The 27,514-nt window shown below is 57.9% G+C and overlaps 1 protein-coding gene across 1 annotated transcript in view; it reads left to right on the top strand.

Annotated features, from left to right (window-relative positions):
- SEC24D (SEC24 homolog D, COPII coat complex component) overlaps window positions 1-27,514 on the top strand; it is a 67,523-nt gene that overhangs the window by 27,743 nt on the left and 12,266 nt on the right. Inside the window, exons 9-13 of the mRNA XM_084883398.1 lie at window positions 6,800-6,938; window positions 8,455-8,570; window positions 18,580-18,704; window positions 23,903-24,094; window positions 24,481-24,574. Coding sequence (XP_084739524.1) covers window positions 6,800-6,938; window positions 8,455-8,570; window positions 18,580-18,704; window positions 23,903-24,094; window positions 24,481-24,574 — 666 coding nt within the window. The remainder of the gene's footprint in view (window positions 1-6,799; window positions 6,939-8,454; window positions 8,571-18,579; window positions 18,705-23,902; window positions 24,095-24,480; window positions 24,575-27,514) is intronic.

Genomic DNA, 27,514 nt, shown 5'->3' with positions numbered 1-27,514 from the left:
ACGAAGAGAAAATAAACGAATGGACCACATCAAAATAAGAGCTTCCGCACAGCAAAAGAAGCCAACACAGTGAACAGGGAGTCCGCTGAGGGGAGAGCATATTTGGCAATGACACATCTGATAAAGGGTTAATATCCAAAATAGAGAAGGAACTCATACAACTCAACAAAAGGAAGACAGACATTCCAATTAAAAAAATGGGCAAAAGAGCAGCTGGCAGGCCGGGAGCGCCCAGGCCCGAAGCAGCCGGGCTCAGAGCAGCTGGGTCGGGTGCGGCCAGGCCCGAAGCAGCAGCAGCCAAGCCCGGAGCAGCCAGGTCAGGAGCGGCAGTGGCCAGACCCGGAGCAGCTGGTTGTGGAACGGACCAGAGCAACAGAGGCCAGGCCCGGAGCAGCCAGGCCCGAAACAGCTCGCTCCTCGCCTGCCTCCGTCCCAGGGCTGCCTCTCAGACATGGCTGGAAACTTTTGTGGGAACTTGAGGGTCTGCTGAATCAAGTGATGAAGGCTTAGATCTGGATGTGTTGAGTTAGTATAGCACTGGGGTGTTGATCTGTGAGTGCCTTGTGTGGGGCCTGGATGAGGTTGGTTGATCTATTTGGAAATGTCTTGTGTGAAGTGTATCCTCGGGCATGTGGAGGTATTATTGATTTGAGGAAATGCTAAGTAACTGATTTACTATCTGAAAAATTTAAAGTTCTGAAAGTTTAAGGTCTCTTGCCAAAAAGAGGTTTTAAAGCTAACACTTAATTTTAATGAAGAAAGGGGAGGACAAGCTCTTCCCACCCAGAACAGGTAATCCAATTCCAGACAGCAGCTATCTTTAAACAATGTGTCCATTTACACTTGAATGGCAACACCTTTTGATAGCCTAAGTGCAAGTTTACATGTATTGTAATAAACAAGTTTGCTCTCAATTCCCAGGGCAGAAAAAAACAACAACAATGTTTAAAATTATTAGATTTTAAAATTTATTCTTAGAAGTGTAAAAGTTTATTAATTAAAAAAAAAAACCAACAACAAAAAAAGGAGATTGAAACACCTGATGAACAATAATAGCTGTTCATTGTAGTAGAGTCGCGATATGGGAGGGGAGTGGACTGACTGTTGGGGGGGGCGGGAAGGGAGGAAGAGACTGAACATAAACTGTGCACCTATGGATAAGGACAATGCAGGGTGGGGTGGAGGGGGGAAGAAATGAGGAACCTTTGTAATAATATGAACAATAAAGATTGATTTAAAAAAATAAAGTAAAATAAAATAATATTATGAAATGGGGAAAAATAAAATAAAATAATGTTATGGAAAAAAAAAATGGGCAAAGGACCTAAATAGATACTTCTCTAAAGCGGATATACAGAAGGCCAATAGACGTATGAAAACATGCTCACAGTCACTGATCATCCGAGAGATGCAAATTAAAACCACAATGAGGTACCATCCCACACCTGTTAGAATGGCTGCCACCAACAAATCAACAAATGACAAGTACTAGTGAGGATGTGGAGAAAAAGGAACCCTCCTGCACTGCTGGTGGGAGTGCAGGCTGGGCAGCCACTCTGGAGAACAGCATGGAGTTTCCTCAAAAAACTGAAAATGGAACTGCCATCTGACCAGCGATCCCACTCCTAGGAATGTGTCCTCAGAAACCGGAAGCGCCCATCAGACAGACGTGACCCCTGTGCTCACAGCAGCACCACTGACAACAGTGAGACCGGAGCAGCCGCTGTCAGCAGAGAAGTTGATCTAGGGCGCAGGCAATGCCTGCAGGACCTGTCCCAGGTGTTTCACAGCGGTGCAGAGGGAGATGGGGAAGGAGATGTGGCTGAGAGTGAAAAGGGTCGGCCTCCAGCTTGTTCTTTGTAACCTTCATCCTGAAGCATTTCCCAGCTTCCCCAGTAACAGAAAACCACCAGTCACCATGTTATGGGAGGAGGGGCTGGGCTCTCAGGGTGTGTGAGTGTGAGGTGCATTTTCATCCTCTCACGGCATTAGCATGCTTCCTGCAGGTGCCTGGGACCGCACAGCAGGAGAGAGTGCTCTCAGGGGCGGAGGTCAGCTCTCCTGGTCGAGGCTGGAGGAAATGTGGGGCGGTGTCCCCGCACAGAATCCCTGGGGGCTGTGGACTGGTTCTGCCACCCGGCAGGAAGGGGGTGCTGGCTGGTCCCTGTGAGCTCCCTCCCCTGGAAGAGCTGGCCAGCTGGCCCCTCCAAACAGGCCGGTCCTGGCGGAAGGTCCCTGATCCTGCGGGCGTGAGCAGGGGTGTCACTCTAGAGCAGGGAGCGGGGGTCACCCAGGCACCCCTTCCTCGGGCTCAGCTCCCCCTGAGTCTGCCCAGCTCAGCTCCCTCCGCACACGTGCTCTTCCTTCGTGAGAGGAAGCTCCACATCGCCTTCGTCCGTGTTTGGGAGTGAACTTAGCATATTGGGGTTCATCCGCTCAGACCGCATCTGCTCTGATGAAGGAACTGGCAGGGACCCTCAGCCCAACATGACTTCTGTGTTTTCTTTCTTCTCATTGACTTTCCGTCCATGGCTGTCCCCCTTCCCCAGGTGAATCCCCCAGAGCCTCCTCTTTTATAATGTCTACCCTCCCTCCTCCCTCTTCCCCCTCCTCCTCCTCTTGTCCTGCATTCAACAAATTCTTACTCAGTTTCCTCTGGGCTCAGTGGTGAGCCTGAAGCTTCATTTAAAAATTGTAACTAAACGCCAGGACTGGTTTGGCTCAGTGGATAGAGCGTCGGTCTGCGGACTGAAAGGTCCCGGGTTCGATTCCGGTCAACGGCATGTACCTTGGTTCTGGGCACATCCTCAATAGGGGGTGTGCAGGAGGCAGCTGGTCGATGTTTCTCTCTCATCGATGTTTCTAGCTCTCTATCCCTCTCCTTCCTCTCTGTGAAAAATCAATAAAAAAAAATAAAAATAAAAAATAAAAATTGTAACTAATATTTAAACATCTTTTGAGGTTTTTTTTTGTTTGTTTGTTTTAGAGAGGAAGGGAAGAGGAGAGAGATAGAAACATCATTGATGAGAATCATTGATCAGCTACTCCTGCATGCCCCCTACTGGGGATCAAACCCACAACTAAGGCATGTGCCCTTGGCTGGAATCAAACCCGGGACTCTTTAGTTCACAGGCCTACGCTCAATCCACTAAGCCAAACCAGCTAGGGCTTCATTACCTTGAGTGTTTTCTTACTGAGGAAATTGTAAGGCTTTCATTGTTAGTTGTACAGCGCCACCTAGTGGATCTGTGATCAGCTGTCCAGATCTGACATCAGCTTTTGATATTTAGCTGCCTTTGCCGCTCATCACTTCTCTAACACACAGACTGTGTGTACGCAGCTGCTCAGACAGAACACAGAGGTTACACCCGCCCCGCGGGGTCCCTGCAGGGTTTGCTCACCCACTCGGGGCAAGATGCTTGCTCTGCGTCCGTCTGTGGGCATTGGCTCTATGCCAGAGAGAACTTTACTCGTGACAATTTCCTGGTGCCCTTGCATCCTCACCTGCTGGCTTGTTTAATGTCCCAGGCAATAGACCCCGTACTGACTGTACACATGGAAGGTTGCCTGGGAGAATGGCAGGAAGATTTAGAAAACTGATACTATCAATAATGATAAAAGCTCAATATGCTAATTAGACCGGACAGCCGAACGACCTTCCAGACGCAGCTGGGGCTGTGAGGGTGGAGCCTCTTGCACAGATTTCGTGCACTGGGCCTCTAAATTAAAATAAGGAAACTTTCAAAATTGCATTAGTATTCCAAGAAGTTACTGGTTGATACGCACTATCTGCTCTTTCACAAGGAAAAGCAGCCAGAAGTGTTCTGTTCTGTTTTGTTCTGAAATCACTTATTTCCTCTTCACACGGAGCTCATTTCTCAGGAATTATATTCTCTCTGGTGGCCTCACATCCACTATGATTTTATGATACATGCACAAAAGGAAAGACACTTACCCAATTAGAGCATCTTAATTAAAATTAGTGCCCACACATGGTTGGCAGCCCTGGTAATGTAAAAACAAGCCCAGGCCCAGACAGCGGGGCCCTTCGCTGCCCAGCTCCCGCCTGTCCTCGCTGGGGGGTGATCGCCAAGGGGGTGGGTCCAGTGTCCGCTCCTTCCAGTGAAGTGAAGAGCAGAAGAGAAGGAGCAGGCAGGAAGGCACTGGAGGCCAAAGGTTTTAAGCACATTTATTTTTTTAAAATTATAAAATCTGAAAACATTCGGAAGCAAATCTGACCTAATGTCCTTGGAAAGGAAAAGACCAGCTTTGGGGGAGGCGTGATGCTTTACAAAAAGGGTGCTCACGGGAGTGGGACTCGGGAGACGTGGACTGGCTGTGTGAGCTCTGCCCACTGCGGGGTCCGTGGCGTCTGGAGACGGAGAGAGCTCTGCACAGCAGGCGCGGCGCCGGCCTGGGCCCCAGAAACAGGCGCTTGAAGAGCTTTTAGCATTCCTGGCTGTCACCGCGGCGTCTGGAGACCGTCCTTACCTCCCAGTGCCTCGTCTCCCAGAGAGGGCCCGGAGCCTGCCTGTGCCTACAGCGGAGGTCGCGTGGCCTGGCTCCCTCCGGGACTCACCTCCAGGCCCATGGCCGCACCTGCCGGCACTGGTGCTCCGTGTCAGCTGCAGACAGCTGCCTTTGAGTAAATCCTAGCGGCAAAAATAAGGGTAATTTTGCTCGCATTGCTTCTGCTTTGTCATCCTGTGCTGTCCCTGAAGCCTCTCAGGCACTGACGATGGCCTTCGAGCTTTGGGGGGAAGGATGAGAAGTAGGCTTGACGGGAATGCTTGCAGCTTGCAGACTTCCTTCCCAACGGAACCCGGAAGGCGTGTCTGGTGCTGGAGGCGGGCTGCAGGCAGGCAGCAGCCCAGGGCAGCTGATGGACTGGCTCTGACCTGCTCTCCCTCCCTCCGCTGGGGAGGCGCTCTGGTGCCCAAGCTTGTCTGCTCCCCTTCGTCCCCCAGCGCCTTCTCACCGCCTGCCTCGGCGGACAGGCAGTCACCACTTCAGGCTGTCACACCAAAAGTGTACACAGGGAAGCGTTGTGTAAGTCACTACTTTAATGTATGAATGTACTTAAGTCTGATTCCTAGAGTGTTTTAAAAATCTACGCTTTTAACCAGTAGATTTCATCAAAAATCTGAAAGATAGATTCCTTCCTTCCAGATCATTTTTTCAGTAACATTTTACAGTAACAAGTTAGCTGACTTCAGAATTTGTATGAATAAATGCCTCTCACCCTCCTGGCTGATGGTCTGCGGGAGGGAAGGTCTGTGTGGGGGTAACGTTCCGCTTACCTAACGGTCCGGGCCAGGCCTGTGCTCGTCACTGAACGTGCGTTTCCTTCCGTCCCCATCCAGCCCGACAGCGCACCCGGTCTGCCACGCGGGGACAGAAGAGATGAAGGAGAAAGTCCCACCCACTTCTCGTTCCTCAGCAAGCTGGGGGGGGGGGGGGGGCGTGAGAGGCAGAGGGGATGTTCTGAACTTAGGGACATTTTTCCCTTGGTCTTTCATGTATTTTACTAAACCTCTTTTTGTCTTTATTTTCTTTCTCTGAGACCTCGCAACCTATTTTTGAACGAATGCTCGGCAGTGGGTTGGTTTCACACTGAACATCTGGGCAGGGCAAATAGCACCTCTTGGTTTTCTGTGAGGAGCAGAAATGGCCTTCTGACCCCCCCCCCCCCCCCCGCCCCATCCCCACCTGCCTCCTGCTCTTCCTGTCTCCACTAAGAGCAGTCCGCTTCCTATACTTCTTCTTTAACACACACACACACACACACACACGCACACAACTCGTATGACGTGCCAAATCCTGCAATTCTCAAGCTTTTCCAGAATGTCATCGTTAGGGGATTTCTAACAAGAGCAGTCTGTGGTTTTGGCCTGAAGCCGGAAGAGCTGGGAAGCGGGCAGACTCCCAATGCTGAGCCTTCCACTTGAGCTGTAAATAGCAGACGTGCAGCGGTTTCATGCGTGTTTACGAGGAAGAAGCCACTGGAGAGTTTATTTTTCAGCTCTGGCAGAGCGCGCCCAGCCGGAGAGGCTGTGTGAGGTGTGTGGCCTGAGCGGCAGCAGCGGCCCTGGCCAGGCTGGTGAGCACACGCAGAGCCCTGCAGAGTGCATGTGCCCGGCGCTGTGTGTGGGGCGGACAGGCATCTCAACAGTGCACCGCGCAGCAGGGGCCCGGAGCCACCCGACCCTGCTGTCTGTGACCCTCCGGTGTGCGTCCCTCCTGGGTGCGTCCCTCCTGGGTGCGTCCCTCCAGGGTGCGTCCCTCCTGGGTGCGTCCCTCCAGGGTGCGTCCCTTCAGGGTGCGTCCCTCCTGGGTTCATCCCTCCTGGGTGCGTCCCTCCTGGGTGCGTCCCTCCTGGGTGCGTCTCTCCTGGGTGCGTCCCTTCAGGGTGCGTCTCTCCTGGGTGCGTCCCTCCTGGGTGCGTCCCTCCTGGGTGCGTCCCTCCGGTGTGCGTCCCTCCTGGGTATGTCTCTATGGTGTGCGTCCCTCCTGTGTGTATATCAGTGTAAACAGCAGGAGATCAGGGCACAGAGTTGAGGATGTTTGTGACAGTTAGTAGTATTAGTACCCTCTTTCATTTCTGTCTCCGCACAGGTAATCATACACCCACATACACACAGATACATGCATGTGCATGCATGCTTATAAAAGGCATTCGTCTAATTTCTGTTGGGGCGCTGCCTTGAACACGAGGTGTGAGGAGAGGCCCTGCCTGTCCCCACTCCTCTGTGGCGTCCGGAGCGGCTCACCCACGTGTGCTCTCCCACTTGCCCCGCAGACGCCCCTGTACCTGGTGGACCACGGCGAGGCGGGGCCCGTGCGCTGCAACCGCTGCAAAGCCTACATGTGCCCCTTCATGCAGTTCACCGAGGGCGGCCGGCACTTCCAGTGCGGCTTCTGCAGCTGCGTCAACGAAGGTGAGTGCCGTGCGGGCGGGCGGGCGGACTCCTCACCACCCCCCCCCCGAGTGCCCGGCCCAGAGCCTCCTCCTCGCTGGGCTCAGCCTGTCCCGAACCTTTCCAGATATGGGCCTCCCACATCCCGAGATCCCTGTGGATGGAGCCCTGCCCACTCGCTCAGAGAGACCGTCACCGGTAGCAGGGCGGAGAACAGTCGCACCTCGGAGGTTATTTACGTCCAAGCCGTGCAGTCCCGTTCAGTCCACATGGCAGTTCACATGCAGTCCACGTGGTAGTCACACATGCAGTCCACATGGTATTCATGTGCGCAGTCCACGTGGTAGTCACACATGCAGTCCACATGGTATTCACACATGCAGTCTATGTGGTAGTTCACGCGTGCAGTCCACGTGGTAGTTCACAATTCAGTCCACGTGGTAGTCACACATGCAGTCTATGTGGTAGTTCACACGCGCAGTCCACGTGGTAGTTCACAATGCAGTCCACATGGTAGTCACACATGCAGTCTATGTGGTAGTTCACACATGCAGTCTATGTGGTAGTTAACATGTGCAGTCCACGTGGTAGTTCACAATGCAGTCCACATGGTAGTCACACATGCAGTCCACATGGTAGTCACACATGCAGTCTATGTGGTAGTTCACACGCACAGTCCACGTGGTAGTCACATGTGCGAGAGTGCTGAGCTGCTGGTTCGGAAACAAAAGGCACCGTCACCCATGGGTTCACAGAGGAGTCAGCCGGGCATCGGGGGGTCCTGGGCGCCTCTGGCCAGCGTTCAGCCAGCCTGCCGTCCTGGCAGCAGGCTGGTGTCCCAGATGCCAGGCCATATTTGTGCAGGCGCTCGCTGGGGTGACTCCGGCTGCTCCAGCTGCTCCGGCTGCTGGACGGCCTCCAGCCCTCGGCAGAGCGAGCCCCGTAGCCACGGGAACCAAAGTCAGCCCCACGGAGGGGACGTGAGCCTTTCCCTAATACAGTCATCCTCGCCCTCGGCGGCCACGGGGAGGGCGGCCGTGCACACGCCCCGCGCCTGCGGGGCACCCAGCTGCCGGGTGACAGATACCAGTTCACGGCTAGTCCATGTGATCACATGCTTCTGTGAGGTGGACTGAAACAGGAATGCTGAGGAAAGCCAGCCTTGCTTTTCATAGGCAATGAGGTAGGGACCGTGAGACCTCTGCAGTGACCCCTGTGGGCACAGTGGCCGTGACCCCTGCGGGCACAGTGGCTGCGTCCTGCTTCTCTCCAGGATCCCAGGCCCAAGTGCTCCTTGTCCTCAGCAACTTGTAGGCGGTCAGGAGGGTGGGTTTTTTTTTGGTTTTTTTTTTAGAAAACCCTCATTCTTTCCAAGGCAGGCTTTTAGATGGTGGGTCTTCAGAGTATATTACATTCTAGCTCAAAATACTTGTTTCCGCTCCTCCTCACTCCGTTCTGCCCGCCATAAATTTTGAGAACTTACTGCGTTGTCTGTGTTGTAAAAACAAAAGATTTCCTTTCCCGTTTGTTTTGTCAGTCCCGCCGTCCTACTTCCAGCATCTGGACCACATGGGCCGGCGGCTGGACCACGGCGAGAGGCCGGAGCTGTCCCTGGGCTCCTACGAGTACGCGGCCACTCTGGACTACTGCAGGGTGAGTGTCCCGCAGTCGGTGTCGCACACGGCGTCAGTCCACGTGAACGACCGCGTGTGCGAGGCTCTGACAAAGCGTGCCGGTGCCCGGGGGGCGGGGCCTCGGCGCTGGGAACAAGGAGAAGCAGCACACACGGCAGTGCCATTTTATAAACGCGCGGCACGGAGGGCAGTGGCCTAACGCCGTGTCCCCTCCAGGCAGGACGTGCGGTCCGCAGTGCCGCCTCTTTCTTACTGGCTTTGTCTTCTCACGCCATTGCCTCACTTCCGGCAAAAGCTCGGCAGGACGGGCTGCAGGCCAGGGCATGTTTCTGTGTTCCCATCTGTTGTCGCCACAAGAGCGACATCCAGCAGCTGGGGAACTTGGCCTTGAAATGTGGCCAGGCCCTCCCCCACCTCCTTAGCTAAAGTGTTAGCTGAGGGATGTGAGCTTCCTTATGAGACCACTGACCGCTGGGCCAGACCGGCACCCAGCGCTGTGCTCACTGTACGGACCTCCACCCCTGCTCTGACCCTCCCCCCGCCCCGCCCCCCCCATTGAGGCTCTGTACTTTGTACAAGGTCATCCTTCTGTTAGAGCGCTCTCCCCCAACCACACACACACACACACACACACACACACCCCGCCCCCCGCAGCAGACTCCTGCTTACTCCCGAGCACCTGGCCGGGCTTTGGTTTCTCTGACGTCACTGTGGTGGCCGTTCACTAATCTTCCGTTGTTGCTGTTGTTTTCATAGAACTTGGTCCATACGTTTAGCAGTGATCCCTGTGGACTTTAAATCTGTGTCTTCCCTCTTCATGGTTCTGATCTCCCTGGGGCAGGGGTCTTGTCCCAGCTAACTGTGGTCGGCCATGGGTCTGGCACAGGCAGGCAGTGGATCGGGGTGTGAGTGAGCAGTGAGTGCGGGAGTCTGCAGGTGTGTGCCTAGTCCAGGACTGGCTGTGTCCCTTCTCCAGGCACAGGGCTGGTGGCATCACAGGGTGCCTTCAGGGCTTGAGAGTTCTCGGTGACTTAAAGTCAGATGTCAGCTTATGGCTGGAGTGCCATGTGGCACCTGAGGAAGCAGGCCTGACCAGCACCCTCCCCCTGCAGAGAGGCCGCGCTCAGCAGGCTGAGAAGGAGCCCTGACCGAGCTGCAGAGGGCGAGGGCCTGCCCTCTCCGTGCAGACAGAACAGGTTCCAGCTGGAAGCTTCTCCGCTGCTCGGACTTCAGCGTGTTTTTAACTTAACTTTTGCATTTGTTTTAGTGTTTTGCATGTGGTTGTTTTTTACGGCACATAGCTATAAAGCACATGTGTCAAACACAAGGCCCGCGGGCCAAATCCAGCCCGCCAGGCCTTGAAATGTGGCCCGCACCGCGCTGTCATCACTGCACTCCGCTGTCAGTTTATGACATTGTCAGTTTATGACTGTTCAGTAAACCATTCGGCCCGCGATTTAGGCTGGATTTTAGATTTTGGCCCCTTCTCTGATTGAGTTCGACACCCCTACTATAAAGGGTTAATGCTTTGTTAGTTTAAAATGTAACACTTGAACATAGTTTGGGGAGTAGAAGGACATTCTTGGTACAAATGCTTTATTTCAGGGAGATAATATGTCCTCAAGTGTCAACTGCTTCGGGGCATTTGCTTGTTGGGACACTGTTGACGGGAGAATGTTGGGCGAATATAAACGTCCCAATTAAAGTGAGAAAGCCGTCAGGTCCGAGTGCAGAATGTACTCTCTGACCTTTGGGACCGGAGCATAAATCTGACTGAGTTCCCAGCTCTCTGCCAACGAGGCCGCAGTGTCTTGACTTTCTGCTTTTTTAGTAGAAACCGAAGCAGAGAGCCAGCTCTATTTCTGAAAACACAAGCCTCAGTGCTTGACCCTCTTCTCCGGAGAGGCCCTGGGAAATGTCCGATGTCTGCCGGTGGGAACTCCGCCGCAGGCCGGGACCAATGAGAGCGGGGCGCTTCGGAGCTGTTTTGTGAGCTTCTTCCCTTTGTTATCCCATGTGAGGCTCGTGATAAAGGATGTGTAAGCGTCTTCACGCTTAACTATAGCTTCAATGGACATAAGTATCACGCTGAGTTGCTTTACAGATTTGGATGATGAGAAAGATCTTATTTTATTTATATGTGTATTTTTTTAACATGTAGAACTTAAGGTGAATTGCAGACTCACATTTTCCTATTCATTTTAGTTTAGTTAATGCCAATGTGTGCAGTTATTTAACATTTACTACATGTGACGCTGTGCTCAGGGCTCTCTGTTCTGTGTGACCTCCCTTTATATTTAAGTGAAAAGATCGCTTTTCCTCCTGGTATTACTTCAGTTTGACATTCTTTTGGATGCCTAGCACGCCACTGCTCTTGGCTCTATGCTGTGAGAGACAGAACTAGCAGATAATGAACCTGATCTCCAGGTGCTCACCAGCGAAGGCCTGGTCCCCCCGCTGTGAGTGCGGCAGGCACAGAGTCAGGCACCTCGGAACACACACACAGGGCTCGGGGGGCGGCCAGGGAGGGCCGTGAAGGAGTGGGTGGAGCGGGCTGTGCCCCCTCCAGCCTGGCACTGCCACCTGCTCTGGGCCTCCGCAGGGGGTGCTGGCAGCAGCCTCCACAGCGAGACACGGGTGGGAGTAGGGGGGTTAGAAGTCAACGGGGTAGTCCAAGCGAGAGGAAGGAGGCTGCAGAGCAAGTCCTCAAAGAGTGCAAAGGAGAGCACCTGTGTGGCCCGCACTTGCTCTCTGGGGAACCCCACGAGAGCAGGGTCTGCAGGAGGCAGTGCACCCCGTTCACAGGCGGCGGAGCGCCCAGTGTCCATCATGGCGAACGGATGCACAGCACGTGGCCACCCATGCGATGGGATATCATTCTCCTTAAAAAAGAGGAAACTCGCCGGGACTGGTGTGGCTCAGTGGATAGAGTGTCAGCCTGCGGACTGAAAGGTCCCGGGTTCGATTCCGGTCAAGGGCATGTACCTTGGTTGCAGGCACATCCCCCGTGGGGGGTGTGCAAGAGGCAGCTGGTCGGTGTTTCTCTCATCGATGTTTCTAACTCTCTGTCCCTCTCAGTTCCTCTCTGTGTAAAATCAATAAAATATATTTTTTAAAAATTTATTAAAAAAAAGAGAAAACTCTGACGCAGCTACAGCATCGGAGAACATTAAGGGCTTTGCACGAAATGAAGTAAGCCATCACATCGAAGACAGACACTGTGCGATTCTACCGATGCGCAGCACTGAGGGACTTAGTTCACCGAGGCAGCGGCGGGAGGTGGCTGCAGCCTGCAGAGCTGGAGGGAGGGGCGATGGGAGTGACTGTGGATGGTGCAGGCTATCTGCAGGGTGAGGCATCTAGACTTGGGGTGTGATGGCAGCACAGCGGTGTGCATACGTCTCACGTCAGGTGCACTTTCCACCACCAAGGTCACATGGAAGAGAGAGGGTGAGGGTCTGTGCGTGGGCACTGGACTGGGGCACAGAGGGCTCCCAGTGGGCGGTGAGGTGGCCGGGAGGTGACAGCTCCACGAGAGAGATTGCAAGATGGATCCAGACGATCGGGTTCTGTAGTTCTCACAGAAAGGACAGGAGAGCGGGAGACGTGTGCAGACGGCTGGAGTCCGAGCGTCAGGTGCTGGGACGGCCTGTGGCGCTGTGCTTTGGTCGATCGGATGCTGGTCTGAGCTCAGAGGAGCCCCGGCGAGTGAATATGGGGAGTCGCCTCTATGGAGGTGCCGGTTCCAGCGGAGCGGGTGAAGTGGTGTCTGTGGTTGGGCGGTGGGAAGGGAGGAGAGGCTTCTTAGAGAAAGAGAAGGGAGTGAGACAGGAGCCACGGTCGGGCGAGCAGGAGAGGAAGGTCGGCATGGCGCTTTGGTCGCCACAACGTGAGCCGCCTGTGAGCCTACAGGTGCAGATGCTGGGGGCGAGGAGCTGGATCTGCTCCAAGGCTGTCGGGAAGCAGTGACCTCTGAGAGCCGGTCAGTGCAGTGTCATGCGTGCCGTGTCAGAGTGCGGCGTCACGGAGTGCGGCGTCACGGAGTGCGGCGTCACGGGGGGGGGCGTCACGGAGTGCGGCGTCACCGGGGGGCGTCACGGGGGGGGCATCACGGGGGGGTGTCACGGAGTGCGGCGTCACCGGGGGGCGTCATGGGGGGGCATCATGGAGTGCGGCGTCACGGAGTGCGGCGTCACGGGGGGGGCGTCACGGAGTGCGGCGTCACGGGGGGGGCGTCACGGAGTGCGGCGTCACGGGGGGGCGTCACGGAGTGCGGCGTCACGGAGTGCGGCGTCACGGAGTGCGGCGTCACGGAGTGCGGCGTCACGGAGTGCGGCGTCACGGGGGGGCGTCACGGGGGGGCGTCACGGAGTGCGGCGTCACGGAGTGCGGCGTCACGGGGGGGGCGTCACGGAGTGCGGCGTCACGGGGGGGGCGTCACGGAGTGCGGCGTCACGGGGGGGGCGTCACGGAGTGCGGCGTCACGGAGTGCAGCGTCACGGAGTGCGGCGTCACGGGGGGGCGACACGGAGTGCGGCGTCACGGGGGGGGCGTCACGGAGTGCGGCGTCACGGGGGGGGCGTCACGGAGTGCGGCGTCACGGAGTGCGGCGTCACGGAGTGCGGCGTCACGGGGGGGCGTCACGGAGTGCGGCGTCACGGGGGGGCGTCACGGGGGGGCGTCACGGGGGGGGCGTCACGGAGTGCGGCGTCACGGGGGGGGCGTCACGGAGTGCGGCGTCACGGAGTGCGGCGTCACGGGGGGGCGTCACGGAGTGCGGCGTCACGGGGGGGGCGTCACGGAGTGCGGCGTCACGGAGTGCGGCGTCACGGGGGGGGCGTCACGGAGTGCGGCGTCACGGGGGGGCGTCACGGGGGGGCGTCACGGGGGGGGCGTCACGGAGTGCGGCGTCACGGGGGGGCGTCACGGAGTGCGGCGTCACGGGGGGGGGCGTCACGGAGTGCGGCGTCACGGGGGGGGCGTCACGGGGGGGTGTCACGGAGTGCGGCGTCACGGGGGGGGCATCACGGGGGGGGCATCACGGGGGGGGCGTCACGGAGTGCGGCGTCACGGAGTGCGGCGTCACGGGGGGGGCGTCACGGGGGGGTGTCACGGAGTGCGGCGTCACCGGGGGGCGTCACGGGGGGGTGTCACGGAGTGCGGCGTCACCGGGGGGCGTCACGGGGGGGCATCACGGGGGGGCGTCACGGGGGGGCGTCACGGGGGGGGCATCACGGGGGGGGGGGCGTCACGGGGGGGCGTTACGGAGTGAGGTGTCAGGGGTGCAGAGTCGTCGAGGGCAGCGGCGTGGAATGCAGTGTCACGGAGCATGGTGTCACTCAGAGCCAGTTTGCACCGAGGTCAGACCTGAGCTTGGCTGGGCGAAGCAGCGGGATCCAGTGGGTAGAGCGATGGGTTGGAAGCCAACGCGGAGGTCCTTACAGCTTCTGGGCTCGAGATGACAGAGCTGGGCTGGGAAGGGTGGGGATGGGGTGAAAGGTGAAAGGAAATTTTGTAAGAGGGAATGGTCAGATCTGACCCCATGTCTCAAGCCTTTGGGTTGGCGTGTGGTGATGCCATGGCTAGAGAGGCCGGGAAGAGCCGTCTTTGAGAGGGACGATGGATTAGCCTTGCACACACGGGGAACGAGCTGCAGGAAGCTTCTGTGGGGATGCGTACGGTGGCGCCACGGAGAGGCTGGGCCAGGCCAGGCCAGGGTGACGGGGAGCACACAGAATGGGAAGGCACCTGTGGGTTGACCACGAATGCATGTTAGTGTAATTGATGGGAATGGCTGTTTTCCTTCCATGTCCATCAGCATAAGGGTGTGTCCGAGTCAGAGGAGGTGGAGCCAGGAGTGAGTGCAACAGATTGCTCATGTGAAGAGCAGCAGATTCCATTCACCGCTTGTTGGTCTGGTTTTGGAGATGCCAGAGGATCGAGGCTTTCGGGTTGATGATTTTTAAGTCCTGCCACTGTTTTCTTATTTATTGATTGGTTTTAGAGAGGAAAGGAGAGAGAGAGACGATGATTTGTTGTTCCACATATTTCTGTATTCGCTGGCGATTCTTCTATGTGCCCCGACCTGGGGGAATCCGGACGCTGCTCTCACCGCAGAGCTCCCCGTCCAGGCCTGCTTCTCTTCCTTCAAATGAAGAGCTTTTACTAGAAGAATGTGATAGCTAGCCTCGTAGTGCTTATAGAATGAATTCGTAGGACAATCTATAACGATAAAAGCATAATATGCTAATTAGACTGGACGTCCTTCTGGACGAAGCTGGGCTTCAAGCTGGTCCCGGGTGCCAGGGGAAGAGGTGCAGCAGCGGGGGAGGAAGGCAGGCCTGCTCTTGGAAGAATTGCATGCGTCGGGCCTCGGGTTTGGAGATACTATCATTAATTTTATAATTGTAGCTAAGTACAGTTTCTAGACATTTCTATTATTTATTATAAAGTTAAAATGAACTAGGTCTTCCCTCTTTGCTTTCTCTGTTAGTGTGAGACACTAAAGCCGTTGGCCTGTGGCTCTCTTTTCTAAATGTTTGTGTGAGGTCCGCTGGTGATCCCTCCCGCATGTGTGACCCTGGCCAGCAGCGCTCCAGTGGCAGCTGCTCTGTGTTAACGTGATTATTTTAAACAGAGAGAGAAAAGGCCACGTGGTCCATGCTTTATCCTGAGGACGTTAGAAGTGGGAAGTATTTAACAATGTAGTTTCATTTTTTCAGTATAGTTGTATTTTAGTATGTGATTTCCTGACTTTAACATTGAAATGCTTATCAAGGAAGAAAGTTGAGATTAGCGATAAGAAGCTAATGCCGTTTACTGCCATTTCAAAGACAAGAACTATGTGTCCTCTTTTCCGGCACCATTTGCGGGTTCCCTTCCCTGAGGCGGGTTGTGAGGGAGCCCCTCGCCTGCTCCCCTGGGGCTGACCGGGCCGGGCCTGCAGACAGCAGCCTTTGCCGTTGACAGCCTCAGGACTGTGCTGGGTGCTGATTCCCCTCGAGTGTAAGCACAACACCGGGTGCCTGCGGGAGTGCTGTGACTGACTGTGCGCTCTCACAGAGTGTGACCGGGAGTGCAGTATGACTGACTGTGCGGTCACAGAGTGTGACCGGGAGTGCAGTGTGACTGACTGTGCGCTCTCACAGAGTGTGACCGGGAGTGCTGTGACTGACTGTGCGCTCTCACAGTGTGTGACCGGGAGTGCTGTGACTGACTGTGCGCTCTCACAGTGTGTGACTGGGAGTGCAGTGTGACTGACTGTGCGCTCTCACAGAGTGTGACCGGGAGTGCAGTGTGACTGACTGTGCGCTCTCACGGTGTGTGACCGGGAGTGCTGTGACTGACTGTGCGCTCTCACAGTGTGTGACCGGGAGTGCTGTGACTGACTGTGCGCTCTCACAGTGTGTGACTGGGAGTGCAGTGTGACTGACTGTGCGCTCTCACAGAGTGTGACCGGGAGTGCTGTGACTGACTGTGCGCTCTCACAGTGTGTGACCGGGAGTGCTGTGACTGACTGTGCGCTCTCACAGAGTGTGACCGGGAGTGCTGTGACTGACTGTGCGGTCACAGTGTGTGACCGGGAGTGCTGTGACTGACTGTGCGCTCTCACAGAGTGTGACCGGGAGTGCTGTGACTGACTGTGCGGTCACAGAGTGTGACCGGGAGTGCAGTGTGACTGACTGTGCGTTCTCACAGAGTGTGACTGGGAGTGCAGTGTGACTGACTGTGCGTTCTCACAGAGTGTGACCGGGAGTGCTGTGACTGACTGTGCGGTCACAGAGTGTGACCGGGAGTGCTGTGACTGACTGTGCGCTCTCACAGAGTGTGACCGGGAGTGCTGTGACTGACTGTGCTCTCTCACAGTGTGTGACCGGGAGTGCTGTGACTGACTGTGCGCTCTCACAGTGTGTGACCGGGAGTGCTGTGACTGTGCACTCTCACAGAGTGTGACCGGGAGTGCTGTGACTGACTGTGCGATCTCACAGTGTGTGACCGGGAGTGCTGTGACTGACTGTGCGCTCTCACGGTGTGTGACCGGGAGTGCTGTGACTGACTGTGCGCTCTCACAGTGTGTGACCGGGAGTGCTGTGACTGACTGTGCGCTCTCACAGTGTGTGACCGGGAGTGCTGTGACTGACTGTGCACTCTCACAGAGTGTGACCGGGAGTGCAGTGTGACTGACTGTGCGTTCTCACAGAGTGTGACCGGGAGTGCTGTGACTGACTGTGCACTCTCACAGAGTGTGACCAGGAGTGCAGTGTGACTGACTGTGCGTTCTCACAGAGTGTGCCCGGGAGTGCTGTGACTGACTGTGCACTCTCACAGAGTGTGACCGGGAGTGCTGTGACTGACTGTGCGCTCTCACAGTGTGTGACCGGGAGTGCAGTGTGACTGACTGTGCGCTCTCACGGTGTGTGACCAGGAGTGCAGTGTGACTGACTGCGCTATCACAGTGTGTGACCGGGAGTGCTGTGACTGACTGTGCGCTCTCACGGTGTGTGACCGGGAGTGCTGTGACTGACTGTGCGCTCTCAGTGTGTGACCGGGAGTGCTATGACTGACTGTGCGCTCTCACGGTGTGTGACTGGGAGTGCTGTGACTGACTGTGCGCTCTCACGGTGTGTGACCGGGAGTGCTGTGACTGACTGTGCGCTCTCACAGTGTGTGACCGGGAGTGCAGTGTGACTGACTGTGCGCTCTCACGGTGTGTGACCGGGAGTGCAGTGTGACTGACTGCGCTATCACATTGTGTGATCGGGAGTGCTGTGACTGACTGTGCGTTCTCACAGTGTGTGACCGGGAGTGCTGTGACTGACTGTGCGCTCTCACGGTGTGTGACCGGGAGTGCTGTGACTGACTGTGCGCTCTCAGTGTGTGACCGGGAGTGCTGTGACTGACTGTGCGCTCTCACAGTGTGTGACTGGGAGTGCAGTGTGACTGACTGTGCGCTCTCACGGTGTGTGACCGGGAGTGCTGTGACTGACTGTGCGCTCTCAGTGTGTGACCGGGAGTGCTGTGACTGACTGTGCGCTCTCACGGTGTGTGACCGGGAGTGCTATGACTGACTGTGCGCTCTCAGTGTGTGACCGGGAGTGCTGTGACTGACTGTGCGCTCTCACGGTGTGTGACCGGGAGTGCAGTGTGACTGACTGTGCCCTCTCTCTGTGTGTGACCGGGAGTGCTGTGACTGGCTGTCTTAGTGTGTGACCGGGAGTGCTGTGACTGACTGTGCGCTCTCACAGTGTGTGACCGGGAGTGCTGTGACTGACTGTGAGCTATCACAGTGTGTGACCGGGAGTGCTGTGACTGACTGTGCGGTCTCACAGTGTGTGACCGGGAGTGCTGTGACTGACTGTGAGCTATCACAGTGTGTGACCGGGAGTGCTGTGACTGACTGTGCGCTCTCACAGTCTGTGACCGGGAGTGCTGTGACTGACTGTGCGCTCTCAGTGTGTGACCGGGAGTGCAGTGTGACTGACTGTGCGCTCTCACGGTGTGTGACCGGGAGTGCTGTGACTGACTGTGCGCTCTCACAGTGTGTGACCGGGAGTGCTGTGACTGACTGTGTGCTCTCACAGTGTGTGACCGGGAGTGCAGTGTGACTGACTGTGCGCTCACAGTGTGTGACCGGGAGTGCAGTGTGACTGACTGTGCGGTCTCACAGTGTGTGACCGGAAGTGCTGTGACTGACTGTGCGCTCTCAGTGTGTGACCGGGAGTGCTGTGACTGATTGTGCGCTCTCAGTGTGTGACCGGGAGTGCTGTGACTGACTGTGCGCTCTCACAGTGTGTGACCGGGAGTGCTGTGACTGACTGTGCGCTCTCACAGTGTGTGACCGGGAGTGCAGTGTGACTGACTGTGCGCTCACAGTGTGTGACCAGGAGTGCTGTGACTGACTGTGCGCTCTCACAGTGTGTGACCGGGAGTGCTGTGACTGGCTGTCTTAGTGTGTGACTGGGAGTGCTGTGTGGTTGACTGTGCGCTCTCAGTGTGTAACCGGCTTGTCCTTTGTGTGCTTCCCGCAGAACAACAAGCCGCCCAGCCCTCCCGCCTTCATCTTCATGATTGACGTGTCCTACAGCAACATCCGCAGCGGGCTGGTGCGGCTCATCTGCGAGGAGCTGAAGGCCGTGCTGGAGCGGCTGCCCAGGTAGGTGCCCGCCGCCTCGGAGTCAGCGCACAGGCTCAGGCTGCCTCACCGCCTCTGCACTGCCCCACCCGGGCACGAGCACCCGTCTGGAGAGCGATGCTTGGGGTGGGTGCCCGCCGCCTCAGGGCCCCAGGTCCGAGGGCGGGCAGACGAGTGGGTGGTACGGCAGGAGCAGGGTTGTTTGTATCTGTGACAAGGAAACCATCCATTCCTGAGGATGGTTTGGAGAAGTGGGGCTGGGTTGTGGGGGAAGGGGAAGCTGTTTAGAAACAGTGAGGTGCTTTCAGCAGAACCCTAAAGGGAAGGGTGCTGAGCACATGGAGGAGGGCATGAGAGGCACGGCCAGGCCGGTGCGCAGCCTCGGAGGGAGGGCTCGCTGAGCGGGACATGGTGCCAGCCTTCCCCGGGTGCCTGTCCTCCCCGGGTCCCCGGTCCCCCACCCCACCCCCGGGTGCCCGCCCTCCCGGGTGCCGTCTGGTCTGCGCTGCCAGCTGGGCGCTGACTCCTGGACATGGCCTCGCTCCTCCCCTCCGCCCTGTCCCTGAGCAGGGCCTCCTCCTCCTCACTGCGCCGCCTTCCCTTCCACACGGTGTGAGCGCACCCCTCTTAGTGTGACCCCTCCCTCCACGGGCGGCCCACAGCTGTTGGCACCCATCGGTGACCTGGCAGAAGGCCGAGACAGTCCCAGGCCGCAGGGTCCCTGTGCTTTGGGACAGACTCCTCTTAAGAGTTGTCATTCAAACCAGATACCTCTCTTCTTGACCTTTCCAAGCAGATCTGTGCTCCTTCTCCCCCGGGTTTACTCCGTGCTGTGTGTGTGTGTTTGTCTGTGTGTGTTTGTGTGTGAGTGTGTGTGTGTGTGCTGTGTGTGTGTGTCTGTGTGAGAGTGTGTGTGTCTGTGTGTGTGAGTGTGTGTGTGTGTGTCTGTGTGAGTGTGTCTGTGTGTGTCTGTGTGTGTGAGCTTGTGTGTCTGTGTGTGTGTCTGTGTGAGTGTGTGTGTGTCTGTGTGTGTGTTTGTGTGTGAGTGAGTGTGTGTGTGTGCTGTGTGTGTGTCTGTGTGAGTGTGTGTCTGTGTGTGTGAGTGTGTCTGTGTGTGTGTCTGTGTGTGAGTGTGTGTGTCTGTGTGTGAGTGTGTGTGTCTGTGTGTGTGTGTGTGTCTGTGTGTGTGTGTGTCTCTGTGTGTGTGAGTGTGTGTCTGTGTGTGAGTGTGTGTGTGTCTGTGTGTGAGTGTGTGTGTGTGTGTGTGTGAATGTGTGTGGTAGCTTTATCTTGTCTGTGTAACATGGCCATCGGTGTTGCTGGCTTCTCTGAGCCGAGCAGGCGATGTACAGACAGCCGTAGACGCGCGGCAGGTCTTGATCACTGTCAGGTGTGTCAGTCGCTTAGCTGATCTTTAGAAAAGGGAAGGCCCCGCTTCTTAACAAACACATTTGTGTTGATTTCAGAGAGGAAGGGAGAGGGAAAGAGAGAGAAGCATCAACGATGAGAGAATCATGGATCTGCTGCCTCTTGCACGCCCCACATTGGGGATCGAGTCCCAATCCAGGCATGTCCGCTGATGGGGAACTGCACCGTGACCTCCTGGTTCATAGGTCGATGCTCAGCCCCTGAGCCACTCCTGCTGGGCACCCGTTTTTTTACGTTTAACTCTGCACTCACATCTCTGAAACTGCCAGGTCACCTGGCGTTTCTGTCTGACTCTTTGGAAGAGGAAAGACACGGTTTGAAGTTTTCCACCTGTTGTGCCCACCAAACTCTCATTTTTTCTGACCGTGTGTAATGCTGCTGAGCTGAGATCTCCAGGTGCTTGGTCTGGAACATTCTGGTTTGCGTGGTTCCTAGCATCCTCAGTGTTGCTGTCAGTCCTCCCACTGACAGGGTGAGCGCCGAGGGAGCTGGGAGCAGACACGCTGAGCAGAATGTGGTGTTCGCCTGAGTCCCTCATGTCTTATTCCGCGGGCGGCATTGCTGTAAAGGACAGGCCGGGTTAGTGTTCTCTCCATAGGATGTAACCAGGCAGTTATGCTGTTACAGGAACATTTAAGACAGTTTCCTGTTCTCAAATTAAAAAAAACATGTCCCGCCGGGACCGGTTTGGCTCAGTGGATAGAGCGTCAGCCTGCGGACTGAAAGGTCCCGGGTTCGATTCCAGGCAAGGGCACGTACCTTGGTTGCGGGCACATCCCCAGTAGGGGGTGTGCAAGAGGCAGCTGATCGATGATTCTCTCTCATCGATGTTTCTAACTCTCTATCTCTCTCTTCCTCTCTGTGAAAAATCAATAAAATATATTTAAAAAAAAAAAAAAAAGCATGGGAAAAAAAACAAATAAAAAAACATGTCCCCATGGAAATACATGCTAACACTTTGCAATAATGTGAGATGCTCTCATTAGACGTTTTTAAAACGTTAACTTGATTTAAGGGAGGCCACGAACCCAGATGCTCCTTTCCCGTCACTTGCAAATGTCCCAATCCAGTGGGAAAACCTTTTCCCGGTTCTTGTGTGTCGTTTTCTTTTCTGCTTTATGTCTTCGTTGACTCCAGATCAGCCATTAAAAGAAAATGCATGCCCTTTGTGATCTGCGGGACGCTTTCTGCCTGACGTAACGGCAGGCTTGCTGGGAACAGGCGTGGGACACCCCGTGGGATGCTGGTTGCCAGCCCCCGGACGAAGCCCTGAGGGCCCTGTGCCAGGCCCGTGGTGTAAACCCTCCGCCGGGCTGAGTGAGGCGCCATCACGCCCTGAGCCGGGGATGCGTACGCCGGCCCGGTGCCTCGCCTTCGGGGACACCCCCAGAGCCCTGACTCCCCTGCACCCGCGGGCGGAGAGCGCGGGCTTCCGCCGCCGCACGGTGCACCTCAGGATCCGTGTGTGACTGAAGAGCCCGGGGACGAGGCGTGGGAGTTCACACGGAACCGCGCCCAGTGGTGCCACAGGGACACCCAGAGGGGAGGGGTCTGTGCTTGGCCTGGAAGAGGAGCGTCGGCAGCAGGCGGGAAGGGAACGTGGACAGTGGTTCGCACGTGGAGCTCAGTGTGGGGCACCAGGGGTGTGAGCACGCGTGTGTGATTGTGTGTGTGTGTGTGTGTGTGCACACGCGCGCGCGCACGTGCAGACCCAGAATGTAAGCCCCGGTGCTTTTGGAGGGTCATGAGGCTCTGCGTAACTGCCCACCATGGTCGAGGCCTCGATGAGGAACAAACCCCTCAGGAGCGAAGGCGGAGGTCATAGAGTGTCACCGCTGAGGCGTCAGAGGGGCGAGAGGCCAGACGAGCTGACCCTCCCGTCCGCGCTCCCGCTCCTGCCTGTGCGCCCTGTGCCCCGCGCAGGCCCGCACTGAGCTGGCCGCCGGCGGGCTGCATCGGCCGCGGCAGAGCTGCACGAGGCCTGAGGCTGCGGGAGCCGGGCTCTGCCAGAGCCGCTCTGAGGGCCGGAGGGCGCCTGGGGGGGGACTCACAGACAGACACGCCTTCAGTGAACATGGGACTGAGTCCAGATCACACAGTCTGAACATGCTTGGCAGGGACTGAGTGAGGACATTCACACCTTCTCCTCCTCCGGGCGAGACGCAGGCCTTGTCTGGAATGCCTCACAAACGTCACTGTGTGCTGAGTACTGAGCTTTATCGTGCTGGGCCGCCACAGAGGTCACCTGTGAGCTGTGTGTATGACCTACTTCACCACTTAGACTGTGTGCACGTGGCTCTCAGACCCCACTGGCCGTGAGGTTCTCGAGGGGCAGGAGCCACACGAGGGCAGGGGCCACATGAGGGCAGGGGTCACACGAGGGCAGGAGCCACACGAGGGCAGGGGCCACACGAGGGCAGGAGCCACACGAGGGGCAGGGGTCACACGAGGGCAGGGGTCACACGAGGGCAGGAGCCACACGAGGGCAGGGGCCACACGAGGGCAGGAGCCACACGAGGGCAGGGGCCACACGAGGGCAGGAGCCACACGAGGGGCAGGGGTCACACGAGGGCAGGGGTCACACGAGGGCAGGAGCCACACGAGGGCAGGGGCCACACGAGGGCAGGAGCCACACGAGGGGCAGGGGTCACACGAGGGCAGGGGCCACACGAGGGCAGGGGCCACACGAGGGCAGGGGCCACACGAGGGCAGGAGCCACACGAGGGGCAGGGGTCACACGAGGGCAGGGGTCACACGAGGGCAGGGGCCACACGAGGGCAGGGGCCACACGAGGGTAGGAGCCACACGAGGGGAGGAGCCACACGAGGGGAGGAGCCACACGGGGGGCAGGGGCCACACGAGGGGAGGAGCCACACGGGGGCAGGGGCCACACGAGGGGAGGGGCCACACGGGGGGAGGAGCCACACGGGGGGCAGGGCCCTCTGCCCAGGAAGAGCTGTCTGGTGCAGCGCGCCCTCCTCTGGCTTCCGATGCTCCCGGTCAGGCCAGACGGGCTCTGGGGGCTCTGTGTATGAGGAAGGAGGGCCTCGCTTGGTTATAAAACAGCTGTGGGTTGAGAACAGGTGTCAGAAGTGTGGGACTGACGGAACCCGAGCATTTTTAGTAACATCTACTGGGTATTTACTCAGAATTCTGAGTAAAATTCTCTGCCAGCTCCTGTGTCTGTGCTCCCCCACCACCCGCCATGACTCCCCCGTGGGTGTCTGTTACACATGGCCCCGGTGAGACCCGGACTCGCTCTGCCCTGGGAGCGCGCTGCTGCCCGGGGGCCTCTCCGGGGTTAACGGGGCCTCTCCGGGGTCTTTAAGGGGGCCTCTCCGGGCTGAGGGGGCCTCTCGGGGCTAAGGGGGCCTCTCCGGGCTGAGGGGGCCTCTCCGGGCTGAGGGGGCCTCTCCGGGCTGAGGGGGCCTCTCTAAGGGGGCCTCTCCGGGCTGAGGGGGCCTCTCGGGGCTAAGGGGGCCTCTCTAAGGGGGCCTCTCGGGGCTAAGGGGGCCTCTCTGGGCTAAGGGGGCCTCTCGGGGCTAAGGGGGCCTCTCCGGGCTCAGGGGGCCTCTCCGGGCTGAGGGGGCCTCTCCGGGCTGAGGGGGCCTCTCGGGGCTAAGGGGGCCTCTCTAAGGGGGCCTCTCGGGGCTAAGGGGGCCTCTCTGGGCTAAGGGGGCCTCTCGGGGCTAAGGGGGCCTCTCCGGGCTCAGGGGGCCTCTCCGGGCTCAGGGGGCCTCTCCGGGCTGAGGGGGCCTCTCCGGGCTAAGGGGCCGGCCTGTCTCCCCCAGGGAACAGCCGGAGGCGCCGTCTGCCGTCCGCGTGGGCTTCGTCACCTACAACAAGGTGCTGCACTTCTTCAACGTCAAGAGCAACCTGGCGCAGCCGCAGATGATGGTGGTGACCGACGTGGCCGAGGTCTTCGTGCCCTTGCTGGACGGCTTTCTGGTCAACTACCACGAGTCCCAGGCCGTGATCCACAAGTGAGTGCTGCGTCCTGCCCGCGGCGGCTGTCTGCCTCGGTCCCGTCGCACGGGGGGCCCGGGGGCGGGGCTCTGACCCCGTCGCCGCCGTCAGCGCGCTCACCCGCACCTGCTCCGTGCGGAGGCCCAGGAGGCGGCGTGGCCTGTGGGTGGGTGTGTCCTGTGACAGCGGCAATAACGGAATAATTACTCAGGAATTGTAGCTAAACCATCGGAAATGTGGGATAGAATAAACATCCGCAAGGGGAATGATTCTGTAACTGTTCCAAACAAATCCACATGTGGGTGCCACACCGCACCGGCTGTGATTCCCTGGGGAGGACCCCTGAGCCCCTCGGTGTCCGGGGAAGCACACGCCCACCTGCCTTTGCCCGGCGCTCCCGCAGTCTGCTGGACCAGATCCCCGAGATGTTCGCCGAGTCCACCGAGAACGAGACCGTCTTCGCGCCCGTCATCCAGGCCGGCATGGAGGCCCTGAAGGTGAGGAGCCTCTCGGTGGCTGTCAGTGCAGTGTACAGCCAGACACACACCACGGAGTTCCCCCACGGAAGAGAGGCGCCTGTGCTGCTGGCGGCTGGTCCGGACTCCCCAGGCCTCGGCACATTCCCCAGCGTGCCGCCTCCGGTCTGCCGGGCTCCCAGCGCAGCCCCCCTTTGGCTCTGAGGAACCCCATTCAGTCCCCTTATTATTATAACGTTAACATAATGCATTCCACAGGATCTGCACTTCCAGACCTGCAGGACGCCCCCCATCTCCCCTGGGGCCTGCGCCTGTCGGTGACAGACGGGGTCCCAGGGCCTTGCCCAGAGCCCGGCAGGTGCAGGCAGGGCCCCGCTTTGTAAGGCTGGCCTGGAACCCGGCGTCCTTCCCGGGACCGTGCTCGCCCTGTCCATCACCGTGAGAGTGACAGGTGTCACTCATCTCGTGCTCAAGCACAGTCATGCGGCCCAATCAGACACAGAGCTGTAGGCCCAGGAGCGTATTCTCTTATTCTGCTTACAAAATGTTTCTTAAGTGTGTGAATAGTGAAACTAAGTCTAAAGCTCATAACCGTAAGGCCAAAAGAAATAGACATGGCTTTTTAAAAGTATCGAACTTTAAAATTATATATATTGAACCCTATTTTTTAACGGGCCCTGAGTTTTCCCTTCGGAGTTTTGCACCTGGAGGTGTAACGGGCAGTGACGTGTGTTTGCCATGCTGAGCACAGGCATGCTCACAGTTCTCTCACAGGATGCATGTTACCTCTGTCACAAACTGTGTACTGAGGCTTAAAGACGTCACTCGGCTGAGTGGGCGGGGACTCACGCTCCTCAGCACAGGCCCGGGCTGCAGGGCGCCGAGGGGACAGAGCTTGCCCAGCCAAGGCCTGGAGTTGGTGGGCCGCCAGGAAAGGGGGAGGTGGAGATTTTAAAGTTTTTACTTTTTCTGCTATTTGAATTACAACAAACAAAAAATACTTCTGTAATAGAAGTGATAGGAATGAAAAAGTAGTCCTAGAGTTCCACATTTTTGACATGTATTACCGGCATTGTGCTTGGATTTGGGCATTGGACAGTGTGCCTCACCAGACAGTGCGGGGTGTCCCTCCCGTGCATGGACAGGTGGTGCAGCCTGCGCTTCGTCCCGGCTCCTCCTCCTCTCCCTCCCTTCCTCCTCTCCTTCCCCTCCTCCTCCTCCCCCTCCCCTCCCTCCTCCTCCTCCTCCTCTCCCTTCCTCATCCCTCTCCTCCTTCTCCTCATCCTCTTGTCCTCATCCTCCTCCATATCGTCCTCCCCCTCTTCTCCTTCTCCTTCTTCTCTTCTCCCCTCCTCATCCCCCTACTCCTTCTCATCCTCTTGGTCCTCCTCCTCCTCCTCCTCCTCCTCTTCCCCTTCCTTCTCCTCTTCTTCCTTCCCTCCCCTCCTCCCCCTTCTCCTTCTCCTCCTCCTCCCCTCCACCCCTACCTCCTCCTCCTCCTCCTCCTCCTCCTCCTCCTCCTCCTCCTCTTCCCCTTCCTTCTCCTCTTCTTCCTTCCCTCCCCTCCTCCCCCTTCTCCTTCTCCTCCTCCTCCTCCTCCTCCTCCTCCTCCTCCTCCTCGCTGTGCTGGCAGCCATGGAGTCCCCACTCACTATCACCACCGGCCGCAGCAAGCACAAGGCGGGCCGTCGCTGTGTCAGCCGGAGTCCACGCTGGGATGCTCGCCAAGCACAGCAGACACCCTCAGGGCCACGAGGGCAGGCTCACGGGGCTTCTCTCTGCTTGTCTCTGAAGGAAGTTGTTCTCAAACCCAAGCAGCAGGTGACTTCTGGAGACCTCCCAGCTGAGCCGGCCCTTGGTGTGCCCCAGCCCCATTCCAGGCCAGGGGCACGGGTCCCGGCTGAGGGACAAACGTGCGAGGCGCCTGGTCTGTTCCGGAGACGGGAGACCCCAGTGCGGGACACGGCGGGCGCTGGCGATCCGGCTGGACAGCGGCGTCCACCGGAACCGCAGAGGCCGGCAGCGCCCGGCACTGGCCCTGGGGCCCAGGCCCGGCAGACGCCCCGGCCCTGCTCTGTCCTCAGAGGCAGCACCTTCTCCGCAGGCAGAGAGTCAGACAGGGAGCCAGTGTGTGCAGCCGGGGAGGGGCAGCTCACCCCCGCTCCCTCCCTTCCTTCCGCTCCGCCCGCCCACCCCCTAAAGGACCAGGCTCTGTCCTGTGCGGGAGGCTCCAGCGTTCTCAGGAGAAGAGCCCGGGCATGGCCAGAGCTGTTGTTCGGAGACACGCTCTGGGCTGCGTGCCAGGCGGCGGAGGGCGCGGGAGGCACTGGAACCCTCAACACTCAGTGCTCGGTCAGGGGCCTCCCCGCTCCGGGAGCAGGTTCGATGCCTGTCCTGCGGTCGCTCCCACAGAGCAGAGTCATCTGCGTCTCCGTTCTAGGACAGTCTGAGCCCGTTTCCCCGCACCCTCCTGGCGGCGGGTCCTGTGGGGGCTGTTGCCCCAACACCTCTGCATTCTAGAGGAGGGGAGAGGGAGCGAGAGAAACATCAATGATGGCAGAATCATGACCGGCAGTCTCCTCCATGCCCCCACTGGGATGGAGCCTGCAACCTGGGCATGTGCCTGACCGGGAATCGAACCGAGACCTCCTGGTTTACAGTGCTGCCCAACCCCGGAGCCACGCCGGCCGGGCTGCCCTGCGGCATTCCTGTGCTTCCCTCCTCGAAGTGCGCTTCAGGTTTAACTCGTGTCTCCCAGTTCCTCAAGCGTGTCTGCAGCATCACGGCCGGAAGCCTGTCACTTCCTGTGGCCCCGGAGTCCCGGCCCGGGAACCCCGGCTGTGTGCTCAGCGCTGTGAGACACAGCCCGCTGTCACAGCTCCGGGACACAGACCTGCATTTAGATGTCACCACGCATTTCCCAAAGCCGCAGCTTCCCCATGGCTGCGCAGGGGCCCGGGC

This window comes from Pipistrellus hanaki, assembly GCF_964339955.1.
Source record: "Pipistrellus hanaki genome assembly, chromosome: 5".
NCBI lineage: Eukaryota > Metazoa > Chordata > Mammalia > Chiroptera > Vespertilionidae > Pipistrellus > Pipistrellus hanaki.
Note: the sequence above shows the minus strand (reverse complement) of the source record. Positions and strands in the feature narration are given on the sequence as shown.